We start from the raw sequence: 23,681 nt of genomic DNA, 5'->3' as shown, positions 1-23,681 counted from the left end.
GAAATCAATATAGATAGTTAATCTATATACCATCCCCCCACCCCTACTGTACTAAAAGTGTGTACATGATGAACTTTACATCTGCTTCACATCACCTTGTTTGCATCAGAGCAGCTAGTCCACTTTCAGGCTTGTATGACTGGCTGTAAGCCCATCAAGCTACCTCACTCTCCTGACATGGTGTGTCATTACATGGTTTTGAGATATAGCACAGCTGAAATTATAGTCCTGCATTTGAAGCCACCCATATGTTTAGACATCATAGCTTGAACTCTGCACCACAGCAGTCCAGACAATCACTTTCCAGCAGCATAATGGCTGTTAGCCAAAGCAAAATGACTTTGAAAGCTCAGAGCAAAGAGAAATCGCTTCGAAACGAACAAGGTAAGATGGATATTCATTACTCAAGTGCTGCCCTCAGTAATGCAGTACAGGAGAGGTTACAAATTGTGGTTTCTGTCACAAGACAATGGACAGCAGCCTTTGAAATGGAGTGAAATGTAGAGTACACCCATCACACGAAACCTCCAACTGCTCCACGAGACTAAACCAGTCATTTTTTCCTATTACATTAAGCACTGTGTGACTCTTTAATCACAACAAAATGGGATTTGTTTATGAGAGAAAAAGATGCCAACAGGAGCAGGAACAATGCCAAACAAAAGACTTTTGGGGCCGACATAAAATATCCATTAGCTGGTACACAATTCAGAAATAATGTTACTTTTTGAAAGCTTTCCGACACAGGCTGTCATAACAACACATGAAGAAAAACTATAAATATTAGGAATTACTGCAAAAATATGATGTTATACTACCAACTGGAAGACTATTTTTGGGTAGTATGAGAAATTCCTTAAACTAATCCCAATTACAATTTCTTATTGTGCACTCCAGGATGTGATATGGAAAATTTGCATGTAAATATCAAAGTGAAGTTATTGACAGAGCTGCATAGCACACTACAGTATATGTATGCAAAGTAACTGCTACTCATTAACTTTTCTATAAGAACTTATGAATTATTCCCAATAAAACTAAGTCACAATTTGCAAGAGTGATCACTGAAAGCTGAGATGATGCAGAAATCACACAAAATGGGGCAAAAAAAAAAAAAATCCACATCAGCGATGTTAGAAATCATTTTAAGAATGGACATTTCACAGTCATTTTCACACAAACGCTGCAGTATGCTGCTGGCACCTCAGAGTATTTCCTATACACCCAGTCTCTGTGTTCAGCTGTCACTGCAGCCCAAAGCGCTCCCTTTTAAGCTGCTAAAAGAGCCGCAGCGGTGGCATTTCCCATCTACTGAAGAAGAAGAAGAAGAAGAAGCTGGAAATGAGCTCCCACACAGTAAGCAGCCTTGGACTACATCTAAACTCAGCTGCTCAGCTTAAGCCAGATGCCTGCCTTCTGTGTGGCTCACATATGTTATACTGACACAAAGCCACAATGCCGAATGCACCTCCACACCTTGAACTGAAAAGCAGGTTATGAATAATTCATATTTTTCCATGCACATAGCGCCTGTGATGTCTGTTCTCTCGGGCAAAAATGAAAGAAAATAAATGAATCAATTTGGTTTGCTTTTGTTTGTTTTTATTTTTTAAAACTAACGACAGTAATTCGTTAATTAAAAGCTGCACGTTGAGGAGCTTTTTACTTCCAGACTGGAGACTTGTGGATTCAGCGGCGCATTTAGTTAACAGAAGTAAACGAGCAAAGACCGATAAATCATGCACCTCACATGTAAAGTAGCCAGAACTCGACCAAAACCTGCCAGTTAGTGCACAAACAAGTCGCGGATCTAGCAGGTGCCGATGCGCACCGACAAATGGTGACGACGCTGGAAGACACCAGAGCAGGTGTTTCCAGCCTAATTTGCGTTCAGCTGCGTAAAATATGCAGTGCTGGAGGAGATACGATAGCATGCAATCAACAGATGAGTGAGCGGCATTCACACAGGTATGAGTGGGATTTAGGTTGTTTTTTTTTGTTTGTTTGTTTTTACCGCTGATTGAAAGTCAACAGTTTGTTAGAGGATGGATCCACACTGCTCATGTCCCCATGCGATGTTAGTCCAGCGGACAAGGCGACAGCAAACGGCAAACGGACGTCTTCCTCCACTCCTAACCCGCTAAGAGCGCTTGGTCATCACTGCGGCGCAAACTCCGACAACTGCTGACCAAAAAACAAAAAAGCCCCACAACTGGTATTCCAACTGCCTTTTTTTTTCTTTTTTTTGCAGCTCTTCCTTCAGAGCCAAAAAACTGTTCACTGCGTGATAGTGAAGCGGAACGGATCTGCCATAGAAGCTGTGCGTTTACTGTGTGGTCGCCCTCGCTCTCTCCCTCTCTTTCTCTTCCCCCTTCTCTCTCTCTCTTACACATAGACTCTTCATCAATGGTGCATTTCAAGTGGACACAATTTGTTGCTTGAGGCTCTGCAGCAAAAAGCAGCATTCAGAGCGGCTTATTCTTCTCCAGGTTGATGCCGCTGTTACCTCACAGTCAATTATGCCGTGCGCGAAGCTTCTCGGTATCCCGGAGCGCAAAGTGATGTTCAAGATGCATGACTTCAGGCTGAGGCTCACTTAAGAAAAAAAATGCGGAGGGAAATTTAATTTTCGATCTCTTAAGTATCACTCCTGTCCTGGTACGTAGCAGGAAATGGTCTCCAGTGTAGATTTAGTCAGCTTAAACATGTAAATTGGAAATGTTTGGCTGCCGTTACTTCCTCAAAGGTCACGGGCTCCGAAGTTGTAACTGAAAGATTTATTGTTGAGAGAGTTGTTGATGTTACTGCATGTCACTGGTTGTCTATAAATGACGAAGAGTTTTGGATTGGCAGGTTGTGAAAAATACCGCTGTTGTTGCCAGTTGTAGTAAAAGATCCTGCCAAGTATTTTTCGACAACCTGGCTACTAAAATTATATTATTATTAATGGATAGTGGCCGATTTATAAAGTATTGGTAAATGAGTGAAAACATTAAAAGTGATTTTTCTCTTTCGCTCTATAAATCAATCACTAGTGCACACCATGCTCTGGGGGACTCACAGAAATTTGGCCATATATGGTATACCCCAGTGTAAGTAATGAGGGTCTAACTCCACATTTTTTATTTTGCATGAACAAGCACTGGATTTAATTTTATTTTTTATTTTAGATGAATGTGATGCTGTGAAGATTAACTGGTTACAGAAAAAAGAAACTGTGTTGCGCCTAGGTACAAGACCCAGCTGATTTGAGTAAACCAGACCAGTGACATCTCAGTTAGCTACAGCTGGATCCATAAGTTTTTACACTTAACAAAAGTATTGAATTAAGTGTTTGGGAATTATCAACATTTTCTTCTATACAACTCAAATTTCAGACAAAGGAGAATAGACTAGACTTAACAAAAAACAAGACATTTATTGTGGCTGATAACAGACATGAACAAAACAGGGAAACCAAATTAAACAAAGAACTAATCATGAAAAACCTGAACTGGGAAAACTAAATACTGTTAAATACTTGGAAATACCATGGAAGCATGGAGACACGGGACTGAGGGAGACAGAGACAATATATACACTCAGGCAAGACAAGGAAAGTGGAAACACATGGGAACACAGCTGGAATGAATAGGCATAAGAGATGGGGAAAGCAAAACTAAACACACTAAACACTGGACGATAGACTGTCAAAATAAAACAGGAAATAAAACACAGACTCAGACACCAGGGCCAGAAGGAAGGAACGTACATAGGAACAAGACAGTCTGGGGAGACATAGGGAGGAGACACAAAGAGACATGGAAACATGGAAAAAGTTAAGGGAGATGAGACATGGAGGGAGGGAGAGAGGAGAGACATGACGGGTTGGGGAGAACACACATTAATGCACATGACAAACAGGAGAGACATGGAATGAAAAACAAGGAGGGGAACACAAACAGGAACGGGAGATAAAATTCAAAGACACACACACAGGGCGAGTAAACACAGATGACATGACACAGGTCAAAGTGACACAAGGGTGAGACAAACACAAACGAGGAACCTCAGACAAACCATAAACTGGGAATACCAGAAAACTCAAACATAGAAAGAACTAGACTTGAGGCTAAACTATAAAACCTGAACTTAAACCATGATTATAATACAGAGGGTCACAAAAACACAATAAAGTCAAACTCAAAAGACCCAGCATCCTGACAGCGATGGTACCAGTGGAACCAACTGCTGTTTATTGATGATTTTGACTGCTGGTCTAAGCAGTAGCAGGATGAATTGTGAAGCAGACGGGGCTGTACTCTCTAATCTGCAAACAATGCATCTACAAATTGTGGAATCATTTCAGAATAGTCTGTGAAAGTTTTCAGTCATACAGGTCATTGTAATCTAAGGAGCTTGGAAAGAAAAGTGACTGGACTTGTTTACGTTTCTTCATAAGGGAGTTTTTCCTTCCCACTCTTGATTCTTGGGGTTTTCTCTGTATTATTGTAAGTTTTTAGCTTAGTTTATAATGTGCCTTGGGGCAACTGCTGTTGCATTTGTGGCACTATATAAATAAAAATATATTCAATGGATGAACAGAGGAAAATTACAAAAATTGCATCATTATCCTTTTTTAAAGATAACAATAACTTTGAATCTGGTCCTCTATTTTGATGAATGTTGTAATCAGAAACAGATCTTAAGGAGCAACCATCGAAACTGTTTTCACAATATTGTTAAGAAGGACTTGAGAAATGAATAAAGCTGTCGCTTAACATCTTAATAAAACAGGACAGGAAAAAAGGAAGGAAAATACTTCTCAGGTCAGTACATGGAATAAATGGATGGCGCATAAAAAGTAAGCAACAATGACACCAGAAACACGTGAAGATGGATTTTAAATCTTATTTCTGAGCTCTCACGCGTTTTTCCCTTTAAACACACAGACACAGCAAGTGAAATGTGATCTTTAGGATATATGATACCTTCACAATAGCGCAGCCACAGCCTGTGTCTCAAACTCAGCCTACGTACACACAAACACACACACACACAACATGAAAGACTGCAGGAATGCTCGGCTCAGGCTACATGGTACTCAGCTGCTCATCATTTTTTAATCAGCAGAAACCCCCCTCTGTGACATGCCATGCTACAGGAAAACACCTAAAGCTACCAACACACATGGCATTTTGTCTTGTTCATTCTCTGGATGTGATAACCTTTATAAATAGCTCATGTTGAAATGCAGCTGTAATCTGCCACAGCCTGAAGCTTCAAAAACAAAATAAAAGAAGGAAAAAAAACCCTTTTAAACAAGACTGGAGTTCGTGTATGCAGTTTTCTGAGGTCAGGATTGAGTTACAATGAGCCAACCTGAGATAGCTCAACACCCCTAAGCTCTAATTAGAGCCCAGGGGCCAATAACGCACACAAAGAGGCAGTCATACAAGTTACATAAACACAGCTCTGTCACACCCTCCCACTGTCACACCATATCGTGCACTGGCATCCGTGGCCTTTGCATAAAGGGTTTATTCTTTTAACGGATGCTTATGAAGTTGTTCTTTAACAAGGGAAGTGAGAACAGGGATAGACTTCCTCTTTGCAGATCAGTCTGTTAATACGGCAGAGGGGGGTGGGGTTGGAAGGCGGGCATCCTAAATGCATAACAAAACGGGCTGAGAAGAAACACTACAGTAAGTGTAATGTAACAACAGCCTTCTTGAGGTGATGAATATAATGCACAGCTTACGTACAAAGTTAAATAATGCAGGACATGAATCCACCAAAATATTGCCTTTATTTTAGTTTGTACAGTTCTAATAAGTTTGACACAGCCTGCACTCTTTTAGGCAGCTTGCTTCTAGTCTTCAGGAAGAGTTCTACTTGAAGGATATTCAAAGCTCTTCTTTGGATCTCAGCTGCCTTTTATTCCATTCGTTGTAAAGGTGACACCACACTGCTTCAATAATTTTGCGATGCAGGCTCTGGGATGGGGCCGATCCATAACTGATAGTGTTCCACTCTATGATGTTCTATTCAGGTATGCTTTTACTTCTTTTGGGATCATTGTTATGCTGAAAAATGAAGCTGTTGCCAATAAGATGCTTTTTAGACAGTATTGCATGTTGGATCAGACAGGAACACACCATCCTGTAGTGTTCATATTTCTATCCAACACCACTGGCTGAAATGCAGCCCCACACCATGACCGTGGTCTACAGATGGCTGCAGACACTCACTGTTGTACTTTTCTCTTGACTGTCAACTCAATGTTGACAGTCAATTTTTTCTATCTGCAAAGAGTTGCTGCAATATTTAAATTATAGCTGCTTTATGTTGCAGAGCTTAAATTTTAAAAGAAAATCTACTAAGCTTTGTCTTCAGGACTTCAGCAGGAAGTTAAAGATCAATGTTTAGAATGTGTTTTTTAACTCTTGTATGTGTGCAGGACGTGGCAGTAGTGGACTTTCTCAGGCTCTTTGTTCCCCAGATGACTGGAGCTTTAAAGATCAGGTTATATATGTAGGCGTAAGCATCACAGTGTGTGGATTTACAGTCCATGTGTCAATGCCAGTAAGGCTGAGGTGCAGAGGTACACTAATTGTTTATTCACTTGCAGGGTGAGCCACGGCAGTTGAAGCACATGAAGCTAGCTACAAGGTGGGGATCAAGAGCTCTTGACTCAATAGTGCGATAATCCCTTTGAGCTCCACCGCCCTCTCTCTGGACAGCTGCCACTCAGGCCCTGCAGTCTCACGATCTAAGCCACGGCACTTTTCCCACACATAGGATAAACGAGGCTTGTCTGAAAGTGTATAATATACAGTGATGGCTACATCACATGAAATCCAGTGGGAGTATCTTCTATAAATAAATTGGTATGGATGAAAATGAGGGAAAATGTAAACACTGCAGACAATAATATGCAAAAGTGGACGACATGCACAGCGGGGTTATTATCTGTCATGTACGCGACATGCAAATGAAAACAATGCCGCTGCTTGTGGATAATGTGTAACCTGCAAGAGGAACCAGTCATTAAAGATAGCTCCATTTGATAGTGCTGTGTGATGCTGCAGAATTTGGAATACATCCAATACCAAGTAAATACAGTACTGCTATAAGTTGCCTTTGTCAGTTTAAAGTAAGGATGAGCAGTGTGTCATGATTTATGATTTGATCATAAATTTGCAAGTCATGAGCACATTTTAATGTCCATCACATCACAGTGATTTATACTGTCCACAATAATTAGAACACACAACAAAACACACCTTCCAGTTTTTCACCTATTTTAAAAGTGTGTTCTTTTTTTTGAAAACCTGGAATGTAAATGTGCCCGTTTTTCAAACACTTTGGATAAGCTTCCATTGTTAGAATATGACTGGCTGTGAAAAAAACAAAAACTAAGCGATACAGGTAAGTAAGTAAGTAAATAAAACTTTATTTATATAGCAACTTTCTAGATAAAAGATCACAAAGTGCTTCACACAAGGATAACAAACAAAACAGACAACAGTTAACAAAATGCAATTCTAAAAAGATGAGTTTTTAGTTGGTTTTTGAAAGAAGCTACTGAGTCCAGAGATCTTATGCTCAGTGGGAGAGAGTTCCACAGGTGACACGTAGACATTTTTCATAGTAAAAAATGTTTGTTTTTTTTCCACAAAGTATCAATCCTATCATGCTAGTATCAATCCAGTACCAATGTTAGCATCAATACTATCTATATTTGGATCGTTCTGCCCACCTCTATTCCCTTTCATTATTGCAAGTTTAAGCGATTATAATGATTACCACACTGGAAGAGGAGCTTGAATAGCTTGGACTGTGCAGGTTTTCTATCAATGGTGTAAATGAACTACTGTAAATGCTTTTCCAAAAGTTGATTCTGTTCATCTGGACGTAGCGTTTTGTGGGAGAAACGTTTCGTCACTCATCGAAGTGACTTCTTCAGTCTCAGCTGACTGCAGGTTTCCCCAATCTTATAAACAGTACATTTGCATAATGAGTGAAACCAGCCCACTGAAGGAACAATGGGCTGGGAGGTCAGTTCTTTAATCTTAATTATGCAGATTCTCATGACCATTGATCAACAACCACTGACCAAAACCCACTGATCAAAGACCACTGATCAATGGCCATGAGTACCATTCACAGAGAGTTGGGGAATGGCTGCAATCACAGCATTGTAAGATGGTGAAAGATGTACCCTTAGGCCTCCTCCTCGATTCAGAGATGGTCTTTCCCTTTTCACGTAAATGGCCTCCTTGACTCTGCGCTCAAACCAGCGTTCCTCCCTGTCCAGGATGTGAACATTCTCATCCTTGAAAGAGTGTCCACTGGCCTGTAGGTGTAAATAGACTGCAGAGTCCTGGCCTGTAGAGGTGGCTCTTCTGTGTCTCGTTGGGTCTCGTTTCAGGGGCTCATAAGTATTTTCATCACTGAGTAGTGACAAAATTTTCTCATGATAGTCTTTCTGTTTTAGCAATACTGTGCACCTACCCTTGTCTGCCGGAAGGATGATAATGTTGTTGTCATCACTAAGTGATGTGAGTGCCTTCCTCTCCTCCATGGTGATGTTGGATGCTGGGGGCTTTGCATTGCTGAGACAGGTCAAAACCTTCGTCCGCAGTTGCCCTGCTTCCACTTCTGCAATATTGTTGTTACGAATTGCTGTTTCTGTGGCTGTGATCAGCTCCACTAGGGGGATTTGTCTCGGTGTGACAGCAAAATTCAACCCTTTAGCAATTGATCAGTGGTCTTTGATCAGTGGGTTTTGATCAATGGTCATGAGAATTTGCATAATTAAGATTAAGGAACTGACCTCCCAGCCCATTGTTCCTTCAGTGGGCTGGTTTCACTGATTATGCAAATGTACTGTTTATAAGGTTGGGGAAACCTGCAGTCAGCTGAGACTGAAGAAGTCACTTGGATGAGTGACGAAACGTTTCTCCAACAAAACGCTACGTCCAGCTTCTCCAACTTCTGGAGATTTACTTTCCTGGATGATTGAGAATGCATCAAAATACTGCAAATGCTTGCTACTTATAGTCTAGCTTCACCATCAGGTTTGTGTATTGTGCATGTTGCTGCACAACATTTACATTACAGTTACAGTTGATTAGGTACCTATCAGAGAAGGAAGCATGTCAAAATGCAATGACTTTAGGACAATGAAAGAGTTGTTCCCTAACTGAGATTATGAGTTCCAGTAGCCCACTATATTTATATTTCCCCTTTCATAAATTTTTCCAATGCTTCACACACTCACTCACACACACACACACACACACACACACACACACACACACACACACACACACACACACACACACACACACACACACACGATTTGGATTCAGGCCTTGGCTTCTCTGTTCTTAGTGCATCTCAAATGCCAGCCGGTCACCATGTGGCCTCAGTGAAATGCCACTATGTCAGGCTCTGTCGATTGATGATGGCAGTCATGTTAAATGTAATCAGGTGAATTAACCTTTTGCCTGTGACGCTCAGACCGGTCCTGGACACCTCTGTGCCCTTGGCACTTTAGCTACATGTGCATGCGAGTGTCTGCTTTTGTATTTTTTTGTTTAATGCCAAAACTGTGTTTCAGACCTGTTCACTACCAAATAACACTGGCACTAACAACAAGAGCTAAAAGACTTTATTACCCTCAGATTTATGGGAAAATGTATAGAAACGCATGGTATAGAAACACCACTCGAAAAAGAGAGAACATAACTGCTTGACAAAATGCAGAGGGCTGGCCCACAAGAAACATATCGTTATTAAAAAGTGCCATATCCACAGTTAAAAACTTACAATAGAGAAATAATATTAACTTTATGAATAAAGTACTACTGAGAAAGGAGAATTCCTATGTCTTCAAACATGTAATGTACCCACGCTTACAGTATGACCGTTTCAAGCAACAGGAGTCAATGCAAGAGAGCAAAATATAATAGACTATGCCCAGTATCTAAAGTGACAGATTTAGTGACAGCTGATAATGGAACCACTTTGGTTTTCTAGTTTATAATGACTAAATCTAATACGTTTCCCTTTGTAACAAAAACATGTCTCTATTACCATAAACACTGTTAGGAATTTGAACCTTGAAATCAAAGAAAAACAGCTTATTCCATAATTTCCTTATTGGATATTTGTTGTTGCTTTTAGGCTCATGAGAGGTACGAAGCTCCTGACACACCGTGTAGATGAGTGCACTGCTTGAATGCAGAATAGACATGAGATAAATTCAGCTTTTTTCACGAAAATAAACCCGGTGAAGTTGATGCCTGATATGAAACCCTGGGCGGACTCCTCCTGGTGTCCTCAAAGATATCACTGCTTTTTAATGTACACCCTCCTCCTAGTGGAGAGACGTGATATCAAACATGCTGCTCAACGTGAATTTGAACTCATCTTCACATAATGTGAGCAGTTATAAAATCTCACACTGTGAGAGGTGTGTGCCTGTGTGTGACTCTGAATTCTTCAATCCTTCTCTTTCAGCCTATATCATGCCGCCATATGGTCCCACTGTTTTTACAGGGAGAGTCTGCCCTCTTGTGGTTTTAGCTTTTATCACAGTTGAATGAGAAGGAAAACTGCACAATCACCAAGTATTAGTTCTTGGTGGCACGAATTCTGTGAGATGTAGGAAATATTATTAGCAAGTCCACAGATATTGCAGCTGCACATTACTACTGTGTTACCACATCCCAAAGGAGTTGGGATAGACTCGAAGCCACTGAAGTCCACTTAACTCTTTGTCATGTTCATAACAGCAGTCTCAGACAACTTACATCATCATACTGCGGGCAACCTTTGGAAGATGCACACGGTCGGCTGCAATATTCAAATAAGCTTTGGCCTTTAAAGTAAACTGAGTGGGAACAGCAACTGTTTACACAAGCCAGATTGGGTCCAAGAATTCGTGCTGTTGAAGCCAAATTTTCGGAGCCTACCATCTTCAGCCTCAGCCGAAACTGAGTTTGATCTGACTGTTTGCTGTGTCTTAGAGAGTCTGTCCACTGTAGTTTCACATTTCTGTTTTTGGTTGACAACAATGGAGCCCAACATCATTTTCTTCTGTTCATGTGAGGTGTTTTGCATTCTGACATAATCTGTGGTTTCACAGCTGTTGTGTCTGATTCACGCATTATTCTCTGAACCATGCACAACTACTGCTCATTTGCAACACGATGATTAAACTCCAGAAACTGTTTTGCTTGGAGATCAGCAGTTTCAAGAACACTAAAGCCATGATCAAAGTCACTGAGTTTACATTTTGTCCCCACCCTGATGTTTGTCTTTCTGAGAATACATGACTTCTGACTTTAATCTTTAACTTTTTAATCAGAATATAGCATCAAGTCAATTAAACTTGTAGAATTTGTGGATTAGTTTCAGCTGCTTTGGTGTTAATGAAATTAACAACAGGTGCAATAGAGCAGCAACAATGAGACAACAACAAAAACAGGAGTGCTGAAAGCACAGGTAGAGGTGGAGGCCACTGACATTTTTCCCTCCTCATCTTTTCTGACTGTTTTGTCACTAGTTTTTCATTTGACTAGGGTTAGGGTTAGTAGTGTATCATTACTGGTAGCGATACCTGGACCCTACAGAGGTTGCAGGAAGTAGTCCAACACCTCCAGGATGTCACATCAATATGCACCATGGCCAGAAGGTTTGCTGTGTCCCCCCAGCACAGTCTAGAAAACACGGAGGAGATTCCAGGAAGCAGGCAGACAGGGCTGTAGAAGTTCCAAACCCATCAGCAGGACTGGTGTCTACTCTTTTGTGCAAGGATGAACAGCGTGAGCTCAGCCAGACCTACAAAGTGACCTCCAGCAGTACACTGGTGTGAATGTCTCTGACCAAACAATCAGAAACAGACTTCATGAGTGTGGCCTGAGGGCATTCGCCATAGAATACCAGAATTGGCAGGTCCACCAGTGGCAGCCTGAGCATTTCACAGATGAGAGCAGGTTTGCCCCGATGCTACCTGTAACACCATTCAGCACGACCGGTTTGGTGGCTGGTCCTGATGTTGTCAGGAAACTACTGAGCACCATTTTTCATTCCATTAATTTCATTTTTATTAAATGGCATCATTTCATTTGTAACGCATTACCCAGTCCCCAATAGTGTAGATTGAGATCTGATATGTTTTCAAAGTGTTCCTTTCATTTTTTTTAGCATTGCACATTTGCATGTACTTGATTTTATAGTTTAGTAAGGCTGCAACAACTCATCACAATAATCGATGACGCCTGTGTATAAACATTTGTACTCAGTTTCTTGTTATCAAAATTAACTATATTAACATGAGTCTCTTAACTTTCCAACTAATGCAAACATCACACCAAAGGTCATTTTAAAAAATGTGGTTACCAGACAAAAAAAGTATGAAAGCCTAATTTTCTTATTTTTCAACAGGTTATCTCAATTTAAAAGCATTAAACAGTCCCACTTACTTTAACCTCCTCTTGCCTTGGGCCATATCATTGCTGTCTCAACTTCCTCAAAGGGTGTTCCCACACTAAAATGCAACAGTATAACACTTCCGTTCCTCATTTGAAAAAGAAAACCGGTTATGACACACGAGGTGCTAAAGCCTAAAATTTCTCAGAGGGGGTCTTAAAGACTCTGTGTCGGACATCTCGGCAACAATAGTGATGCACTGTTGGGGAAATGCATCTGTGAGTATGCACCTGTGTTTGTGTAAACCAACATGCATGCTTTCTTTATCCAAAACAACACAGGAGAAATAGCATCATGCAATGTAATCTGTACGCAACTGCAGTATGAGACCTATAGTGGGGTGGAGACAACTCCTTTGAGCAGTTTTCTGAAATACAAGTTTATTTCAGCTTTGCCTTCACAACCTCTGCATGCCCTTATTTTTCTACAAGTGCATTTAAACTGCACTTCCATCTCCTTCTTTCTTACATGTCTTGTTCTGTTGCTCACCCGCTAACCAAGAAGTGGTTTTGGCTGGCCTCCTAAAAAACCGCAGGGTAAAAATGTCCAACAGTAACCCTTCACACGCTCCATTTCTCACACCATCTTTCCTGGATGACTTTTTAAGGATGACCACGATACAGCTGGTGGGTGTGAAACAGCATATGTTGTATACTCACAGCTTTTCTATATGTGCAGACTTCCTTGCAACTTTCAAACATTTACTTTCACTTTGAAAGTGACCTTGCTATAAAGGCAGTTTGTAATACTTTGCTAAAAAAAATAAAACGCTCCCCAGATTATGAGTCTTGTGTGCATGTGGCTTGCGGCTGAGCTTGAGGTGGCCACATCTCAACCAATACCCGGCTTTAAGTACAACTCACTCTATGCTTGGTCTTATTCCGGCCAACTATAATGGGAAATGTTTTCCACTCCAAGCTTTCCTGGAGCAGTGCACAGTGCATTTTAATGTGTAGGTATGTGTCTAAAAAACCCTAAATGGAAGCAGATGTTTTAGTCAAAAGAATAAAAGTTTACATGGGGTTGTAATCAAGTGAGGGACTTTTCTTTCGTTTTTAGCTTCTTTTTTTTCTTCCTCGTAGTAATTTGAGTCTATTTTTCTGTCAAAATGAGCCTGGTGGGCTGCATCGTGCGCATGGCTGAACTGAGCTGGCTTGTGCTGAGCTATGCAGCCACATATGGGAGCGATTACAGTCCAGTGTTTATCAGACCTTGCTGAGAGACCGACTGTGTGGCTGAACCAGCCGCGTGCACATGATTTCAGTTCCCAGCCTACAACCTTGTTGGGGAAATCAGACAAGTAATACAATATAGCAAAACAGTGTGCGATCGGCACTCCTGGGAGCAGAAACTGAAATAACTGGTTAGTTTACCAGTTGGATAATTCATTTATAGGAAATGTATGCATGATCATTTCCATACTATAGTTAAAAAACAGGGAAGGTGCATAAATTCAAAGCCTCAAAGTGTGTTGACAGATCTGCTGCATATGTGAAAACAGTTGTAAAAAGCTGCTCGTGTCTCCAGAAGGAGCTGTGTGAACTTGGAAATGTAATATAAAATTCAATTCAATTTTTATTTATATAGCACCAAATCACAACAAAAGTCGCCTCAAGGCGCTTCATAGATACAGAGAAAAGCCCAACAATCATATGACCCCCTATGAGCAAGCACTTTGGCGACAGTGGGAAGGAAAAACTCCCTTTTAACAGGAAGAAACCTCCGGCAGAACCAGGCTCAGGGAGGGGCGGCCATCTGCTGCGACCGGTTGGGGTGAGAGAAGGAAGACAGGATAAAAGTCTTTTTTTTTTTTTTTTTAATATAAAAAAACAACAAAAACAAATCAAGTGGAGTCACCCATGAGTGAAAGAAACTGTAAAATTGTTTTAGAAAAAAAGTACGTATATATAATTTTACATGTCAAAACTCGTCTTATGGTCATGCAAGTATTTCCAAATGTTTAGAGCCACCCCTGATTTCTTTATACTTTGCAGGAAAATGGGAAAAAGGTGCACTGACTTATTGAAACATATGCAAGAATGTATGGGAATGCAGTATATAAAGGCCAAAACAGAGTCTGTACATCATGCTGATAATGATTTCAACCAAAAGTCATTTTTACTCAATTTTGTGTGTAATTTGACACATCTCAGGCTTTTCTTTATGTTTCCTTTACTTAAAAATGGCTTCTAGACAGCTAAGCATATGTCAAAGTCATTTGTGATGAAGCTACAGTGAACAATAGATGGATCAACTGAAAGCCCAGACACATCTCTCAGACACCTGTCAAACACTGTTATCAGTGGTGCATCTTGTAGATTCAACTGCAGAAATGGGAAAAATTGTGTGTTTTTGTGACAGACGTCTGCTAACAAAGTGCTTAAAGATATGTCTTAAAACTGGTTCTTTGCCTAGTTGTCAAAAAGCACAACATAGTCCATCCCCTGGATTTTTATACTCATTCATCCGTCAGTGTTACGTGATTTAAAAAGAAAACAAACATTTCCCTGAAGCTAAACAGTTACAAGAAGTTGACTGACAATGCATGAAAAAACAACCAATGTCTAAAGAAAAACTTTAAGACACTTAGATAAAGACTGGAAAACTATTGCTTAAGACCTCTTTAAAAATGACAAGAAAATCTCCTTGGAAGCAAAATATGAAGAAATTAAGGGTGACTCAACACTTTTGCACAATACTGTATAGTGTAAATATGAAACCTTTGCATATGGGTAAGAAGAAAGTATGTTTAGCTGAACTCTAAGATACACTCCCTATCTGTTAGTAAATGTATCTGCAGCAGTTAATTTGCATTGGGAGTAATGTTTTGATGAACCTGAAGAACGTATGCAATAAGAACCTTTATTGCACTCTTGTAAACTGGCTGTAAATGTAAAATTTAAACCATATTAAGATAGCAACTTGAAATGATCACACTGGATTCCTTTCACATTTTAAATACATCTCTTATTAAATTTGTCAACATTAGTTTCCTCCATTAACCACAAACACCTTAGGTTAAACAGGATTTTGTATATTTTCTTTAGCTGCTAGCTTTCTGGACATGTGATGAAAACAGAGTAAAGGAGCCAATGACAGAGGAGGTTTCTGATCAAAAGGTCAACAAAATGACTTTGACCCACAGATTAAGAAACCACAGGCTGCTTACTGTTTAAAACCACAATCAACATTGCTTTGTTTTAAAAATCTGTGACAATAAAGGCCCATTAAACCTCGAAAAGTTAAGAGACTGAACCTAAACAAACCATAAACATGGCTCGGTCACATGACTCTGACAGATAGATCGGGTGAATGATAATATCGGTGTATTAAAGGTTTATGTCAGAATTAAATGCTCTTCTTTATTTATTCTAGAAAACTGAACATAGTGGTTTCCCAGGCATCTGGGAGCAAGCTGGGGAGGGGGACATCTGGGCATCTCCGCATAAAGACGCACTCTGGACCTCAAACTGAGAACAAGGAGACCATATTTAAAATGTTGTTGTGAGTCATTAAAAACAAAATCATCGGCTTTAGTTGTTTGATTTGCAGGACATAAACAATCCTAGTTACAGTTAACCTTTAATGCATTAAATTCTAACTGTCTACACTGCTCCTGCGCTCATCTTTCAATGCAAACACATACTGTGCCGAACAAGGTTTACATCTGTGCGAGAGAACGTCCACAGTATGCAAAGCAGAGGAGTACCTTAAGTCAGCAAAAATGTCAAACGGTCCACCCAACCAGCCTCCCCCTCCTCCTGCTGGGTGCTTTATGACAGACTGTAAAGCAGGGGGAGACCCCAGTAAGCCAGCCTATCACAGCCACTTTCAGTCTGCATGAGAGTGCATCAGCATTGCCTCTGCACATAAACAGAAGGTTGGTGTATTGAAAGGTCTAAAAACAACCTACAGGAAAGCATCTAACATTTAAAGTGTATGTTCTTCATTCGCATTGAGCTTTGAAGCCTACTATAAAAAATTCACCAGGAAACCACAAAAGGACAAACCCAAATATATGTTTCCTTCTTTTTTTTCTTCTTAAAGATACATATGCTCACCACTCCCACTCCAGTTCAGTTACGAAGCGCACGGAGAGCAGCGGATTTTGTCTTCTCCTAGATTCGGTCTTTAGGCAATGTGATGCGCAGCAAGCTACGGCAACCCCCCACCCCCACCCCCACTCCACACACACACACACACACACACACACACACACACACACACACACACACACACACACACACACACACACACACACACACCTCTAGACACAAAACATTGTGGGTTTGGCAACAGGCAAGGTTAATGACGGCACTGACAGCACTTCAAAGCGCGTGTGCTCGAATAACCACTCAAGTGAGAAGTTCAAGGCAAGTGAGGATGAAAGGGCGAGCGACTAACATTGTGTAAGAGTTTCACAGCTCACAGGCCACCACAGAGATCTACTGTATTTGCACAGGTGAAGTTGGTACTGCACTGTTAGTCTAATGAGTGAATAGAGGCATACACAGGCAGATAAGCCAACAGAAAAGTGATTGATGAACAGCACAAAACACCTAACCCATGCTGTGAAAACCTAATCTTCCCCTGCCTATAATGCAAACAGACTTCTTATCTTGAACTGGTCTGTGTTACAAAATTAAACCATAGTAATCTATTTTTTTACTCACATGTTGTTCTCTGTTGGTCTCTATTAGTCTCCTTTGCAGTAACATGCAGCTACCACTTAAATAAACTATAGCTTCTTGATGAGGGATTGATAAGTGACCCCCCCCCCCCCAAAAAAAAAAAAAAATAAATAAATAAAAATTCTACACAGCGAAGTTTCCCCTGAGTTTTTGATTCAGGCTTCATCAGGGGACGTCTTCTTCCCTGTGGCCTCTTTGTTTTTCATCTTTGTGCTTACTAGTAGCAATGAGTGCTCACATAGTTCTCTTTGTCTCTCTTGCACTATTTCCTGAAGTTGCGATTGTTCTGCCAGTTCGTGGTCAGAGTCGAGCCAGCTTTTTCTTGGCTCCTTGAAGTGACACCTAGCCTAATCTCGCTGAGGCACAATTAGCCAAGGCTGGTGGGGAGTGCTCTGAGACAAACCAGAGCCAAGAGTTTAGTGACAGGCAGACATGACAAACAGACGTGTTGCGATTGTTTTGGAAAACAATGGAAAAAGACTGTAATTAGGTAAGGATTTGTTATTCCTGGAGGATATCCAGACTCTCCCTCTGTCAAGCTCAAAGCTCCAGGGTAAAGACAATGCTTTCTATGTACTTGCTTTGAGTGTATGCACAAGCATAATTAACCTCATATTTCTTAAAACATACTCCAGAGATTAGCAGAGCATTTCTAGAACACTGTCAGTCTCAGGCTGGATCCAAACAGATTCAGCAGAACTGGAGATAGTCTTTGTTTCCCTTCTTTTTTTCAGAGAAGCACCCTTTCTGTGAAAACCTGGTACCCGTGTTGTCCGGGAGTCTATGCCAGCTAACACTGGATGAACAGGGCACACCTTAAACAGCCCACCAGTCTATCACTGGGCTTCACGTCCACAGTTTGCACATATGTCCAAGTTAGTCTAACCAGTTCGACTAACTAGCAACGCCCCCCCCCCTCCCCCCCAACCAGTCACAGGAAGTTGCCCAGACCTTCATGATGACACGTGACAGTGCTAAGAACTGCAAAGCTACAAGACCCAATGATGCTTTTAAAATTGATCTTCCTTCGTAAATATTGACTGGCACAGAGAACAGGAAGTCCTCGAGGCTACAGCTTCAAAATTCCCCCAAAGGCTATAAGTCAGCCGACTTGGGTTCCCAAATTAGTCACTGTACATTTCATTGCTGAACTGGAGAATTGAGAGCATTACGCTTATAGCCAATGTAGGCTTGAGCCACAAGGCACAGAGGTCCACGGTAGGCTATGGAGTCTAGATAGACCAGAGTGTAAAATTGGCTGACTTCCCCTTCAGAGTCCAGGCACCTTCAGACATGTGCACAACTGTACTCGATGCACAGAAATACACACACCAGCTGAACCACCTGCATCCCTCACCGAATAAATCGAGAGCAGCAGAGGAAAATGGCCCTGTAATTGGTTTCAGTGGTCCATCTAAGTATTGCAGCTACATGCTGTCAGTGAGAATATCCGCCAACTGGTGTTCCGCTGACTTTGTTAGATAAGGCTTAGTCATGATGAAGCAGTGTCCAGATCACAGTTGGAAATATTAATGGGATGTGGCATGTTTATACCAGAGTGTATTAACTCCAGCAGCTTAGCACCGATCACGACAGCTTTACACTGTTAACTGAGCTTTTGGACTTGTTGTGAAATGACGACACAATTGACTGACCATTTGTAGCAGAACATCGTGGGGACTTTCATGCTTTCAGACATTTGATAAATGTCACATTGAAATTTGGGAAATTACGATCTTCATCTTTCATCGCTTTTTTTTCTCCCGCTTTTCAGATTTATGGGCCAAGCAACGAATGAATCAACTGAGAAAATAATAACAAGATTAAATTATCACAACAGAATCATTAGCTGGTGCCCTAAGGAACTCCTTTCAAATGCTGCAAGATGTTTCCCACTGTCTGCAGCCCGGAGGAGAAAATGTCTAGATAAAGCTGCTTCATAATAGAGTTTGCTAACATACATGTAGAACAACTCAGCCAGTTTGTGTGAGAGAGCGCAAGCCTGATTCTGCCTGTGACAGCATATTTCTAACGTACAGCATGTGTGCTTAAGAAGTGGTCACAATGTGTCACATCTGTACGGTCAGATGTGACACTCTGCACTGCCTCTCTGCAGTGCAATGAATTATACACAGACTTCTCAGCAGAAGCCTCTCACTTGAGTGTCTTCCATATCCACCCCTCCACCTCTCAGTACAGCAGAGAATCTATTTCCCCACGCAGTCCCACTTTAGGCCTGCCTCTGATTGATTGTCTGTTAAACTGCTAGTGTCTGAGAGACAGAGTGCCAGGAAGCTTTACAGTGTGACTCTGGGTCCAGCGCAGAACAGCATAGAAATGGAAGAAGCTCATTCACTGCACGAGATAGGTCTGGCTCATTAGAAGGGATGTGTAATTTGAATGTAAGTGGACACAAAACTAGCCAAATTTCAACCCACATATGCACACTGTGTGCAAAACATGGCTCTGTTGCCATAAGTCAGACGTACAGTCAGAGATTTAGCCATCTCCTTGACAGAAGTCTCACCATCAATAGACACACTGGGACAAAGTTATAAACCATAAGAGCAATGAAGCGAGATCTGTGAGTAATCTTGCATTTGTGTACACCTCCACAGCTCGTCTGAAACGGCAGGAAATTGGAGTGAAGGTAGGAGTAGTCAAGATGATATGACCACAGTGATAAAACCTGATTCCTAACAATTCATCATTAATATGGAAATCAATCATAGGAATCCCTTTTTAAATATGTATATTTATTTGCCTTTCCAAGCCTCACATTGTGGTAGATAATGGAAAATCAAACACAGATTCATGAAATGTTGATATCACTCTGTGCTCTGTCTCTAGGAAAATGAACAGAGGAGTTTTTAATGAACAAAAAAAGTGACTTGGCTCAATATTGCACAGACACAGCACTGTGACTGAGTACCTGCAGGTTATACTGCCACACTATTGGACCTAAAAGCTCAGAATTGTGAGCCTTCCATTATCACTCTCTCTCTCTCTCTCTCTCTCTCTCCATATATATATATATACATATATATATATATATATATATATATATATATATATATATATATATATATATATATATATATATACATATATATATATATATAAGCGTTTTGCTATATATACCAAACAATTAACAGAGAAAGTTACCTTAGTTAAAACGACCACCTAACAGATCTGCTGTCACAAGTTCTTAACAAACACTCCCCGGCATGGAAGTATAGTCAACAAAAAGGCAATTATGTAAAGAGGAAGGAACTGGTGTGACATCAGTAAAGTGAGAGTCTTTTAAGTAAAACTGCAGCTTAGTTGCCCTGACCAAGGTACCCAAACCATTTGATGAATGATGTTACAGCAGATCAACCACAGTAGGAGGTTGCCACAGGAAGCCACACGTTCATGCACCAGCAGGAGGTTAAACCCAGCTGTACCACACAGCCAAGTCATATGAGCTCCGCAGCCTGTGGTCTATTTGTCACCAAGGCCCTCCCCGCCTTCACCTGTTTGGATGTCTGAACTCACAGGTGCCTCCTGGCATAACACTACCGCATGTGATCAAATACCTGCTACGTGGATTTGTTTGTATTCTACGATGCATGTTGGTGGCAAGTGGGCTGCACGATCAGCACCTGAATCGGGCTCTAAAATCACCAAAGACCGCGTCCTGCAGCTGGGCAGCTCTGTCAATAATGCAGAGTCAGGCGCAGACAAAAAGAGCCCGTGCGTAACGCATCCTTCCACGGTCCGATAAGAAACGTGAACGCACGGTGCTGAGATGGAAACGATATGATGGCCCCCAAAATGCATCTTTTCATTTGAAACAGAGGTTAAAACCTGTCATGGTTATGAATGTACGGTCTTTTTGGATCAATGCTTGTTTTTCCTTTCTCGGGGAATCCCTGTGCTCATCAATGCGCGCGCACACGCCAGATCCCGGTTAAATCCCCGATCCACAAGGTTAAACATAGATCAGAAACTAAGTGCCAGCTCTTGTCACGAGAGTGCAGCTCCAGTGGGATACTCTGGCCATTTCTTTTTGATCGCCCTCATGTCCCAGACAGAAATGAAATCGCCCACCGTTAAGAAAAAATAGAAAAGAGGACCTACCTGGAAATCTCGAAGCTGCAACCCTTCCGAAGGAGCAAGGCTCTTTTCCGCATGATGCCTTTGTCTTTCCCAAGATACACATTTTTTTCTGAATTCATGGGTGCTGGGCAAACAGGTAGACTCGGGGAAACCGCGGCGCTTAAGAGAGAGAAAAAAAGAAAATGTCCAATATCGAGCAATGGACTGCGAGAGGCGGAAGAGAGAGAGAAAGAGCGAGGGGGGAAAGGGAAAAACAGGGTAGAAAAAAGGCTCTGTTGACGCTCAGTTCACCTCAGTGGAGCAAGGAAAGTGGGCTTGCAGACTTTCCTCTCCTCAGGCTAGACAAAAGACTGCCCGCTGAACGCTTTCAGAGATGCATGTTGCCGCGGCTGGTTTCACTTCATGCGCGCTTATTGGAGCAGGCTGTAGCGGGGCTGCTGCAGTCGTCACCCTGAGCGGACTGCGCTGAGGAGTCTCCGTCGCTCCAGAGATCCCGATCCTGTTATCCACTAATGTGGAGCTCACCGCGCTCCTTCAGCTTCAGCCCAGCACTGAGTGGCTGCTCGTCAGTGACCTCATAAAACCCGACGGAGAGAGCGAGAAAGAGGGAGAGAGAGTAAAGAGTGAGCGAGAATTGAGTCAAATTAGGTTATTTGCGCGTGAGAAAGGAAGATAAATTGATGAAGTGAGAGTTGAACCGCGAACGTGATTTATACTCGTGTTGTATCTTAGTAAAGGAAAACTGAGGGCACTCTCCACCAAACATGTAGGAGACTGATGTGCTGAGTTTTGGACTGTCTCAGTAACACATGTTCGTGAATTTGCTGCACTAGGGCTTAAACCCTTCAATGAGCCACATTGGACATTTTTATTTATAAAAGTTATTAGTGAAAAACAAAAAACTATTAAAAAGAAGAAAATCAAACCAGCGGGAAAACCTGTGTCTGCACATGTTTGAAAAAACAAAACAAAAACAAATCTGTGCTGATGGCAGTAGCTGTGGGTAACCATCAAATGTTTATGGGTGGGCAACTTGAGTTTTGCTGTTAAGATGCATCTCTGGGAGATGTACATGATGTGCCTGATTTTGTACATGATTCCTAACAAACATAAGCATAAGAAACAAATGTGTTAAACTTGGAGTAAGAGCGCTAATATGTTCTGGTCTGTAGCAGCTATAGCTTGACTGAAGAACAGCAATCACTTCAAGAATGAACATTTGTTCTTAGTGAGAGTGAGGGCACTTTCACATAGAACTAGCATGTTCTGTGCTCTGAACCCCCTTTTGTTCTGTCACATAATACCAGTGTCCTATTGCATAGGAAAGCACAGCCCAAGCACACTGGACAGGGAGCTCTTGTGTATCCAACAAAGTTCAATACAGTTGAAAACTTTCTATTATTGTAGGGTCTTAAGCTTACAATATAAAGCATCTTGAAGCAACTGTTATTATGACTGGTGCTATATAAATACAGCTGAAATGTATTCAGACACACTCAACACATTGACACGACTGATAGAAATGCAGAATGACAGGGAGTCATGGTCACACGTGAAGACCATGACGCTGCACTAGTTGAGCACAGTGGCCAGCTCAGAACAAATTGTGGACATTTCACTCAACCAAACTATTGAGGGGACACAGGAGTTATTTGGAAGTTTATTGTCTTGTGCATATGTGGTAGATGCTTGCAGCTCTGACAACAAGACACTATTTAATACCCTGAGAATGACAGCAGACTGGTCCTGCTGTGCTTTTGTTTCTGCTGTTGTCTAAATTAGACTTGCGATAAAGCAGTCATCAAAAAAAATCAGTCAAAACAATACTAATGCATCTGTTTTGTTGAAAAGAGCAGTGCCGTTTGTGAAAGAAAAGATCACAGAATCTGAAACTAAAAGTTAGAATATGAAGGTATGTTTTAATACCTAGGTTTTAAAACATACCCCTGATCATTTTAATACATGCTGTCACATGCATCTGTCCAATCATCCATCCCAACACTATTTGGGTTCCAGGTCGCCCTGACAACAGTCAATGCTGGGACATCCTTCTCCCTGGCCAACTCCAGCAGCTCTTCTAAAGCAACACCAAGGCAGAACCAAGCCAAGCAAAGCAGAGTAATCTATCCAGCATGTCCCAAAGGCTCCTCCTGGTAGAACACGCCTGGGACACCTCTCCTAGGTGGCACCCATCCAATAAAATGCCCAAACCACCTCCTCTGGCTTCTTTCAGTGTGGAGGAGTAGAGGCTGTCCTCGGAGCTCCTCCCTAATGACCGAGCTCCTTACCCCATCTGTAAGGCTGCGGCAACTGGACTTACAATTGTATTACTTTTATCTCATATTTGCCAGTGTTAGTAATATACTTTGATTTTCACTTTTATTACTCATCCTTACTGATGTCGCT

The 23,681-nt window shown here is 41.4% G+C and overlaps 1 protein-coding gene across 5 annotated transcripts in view; it reads right to left on the bottom strand.

Annotated features, from left to right (window-relative positions):
• The window catches only part of garnl3 (GTPase activating Rap/RanGAP domain like 3), a 75,659-nt gene extending 53,809 nt beyond the window's left edge, over positions 1-21,850 (bottom strand). For 3 of the 5 annotated variants that reach the window (XM_085164948.1, XM_085164946.1, XM_085164949.1), the window contains exon 1: positions 21,297-21,850. In XM_085164948.1, the coding sequence (XP_085021074.1) occupies positions 21,297-21,394 (98 nt within the window). In that variant the 5' untranslated portion in view covers positions 21,395-21,850. Of the gene's footprint in view, positions 1-2,014; positions 3,989-21,296 lie in introns of those variants that run through there. The other 2 variants (XM_085164945.1, XM_085164947.1) reach the window with 2 other exon arrangements.
• Positions 21,851-23,681: the final 1,831 nt, after the last annotated feature.

This window comes from Neolamprologus multifasciatus, chromosome 7 (assembly GCF_963576455.1).
Source record: "Neolamprologus multifasciatus chromosome 7, fNeoMul1.2, whole genome shotgun sequence".
Lineage (NCBI taxonomy): Eukaryota > Metazoa > Chordata > Actinopteri > Cichliformes > Cichlidae > Neolamprologus > Neolamprologus multifasciatus.
Note: the sequence above shows the minus strand (reverse complement) of the source record. Positions and strands in the feature narration are given on the sequence as shown.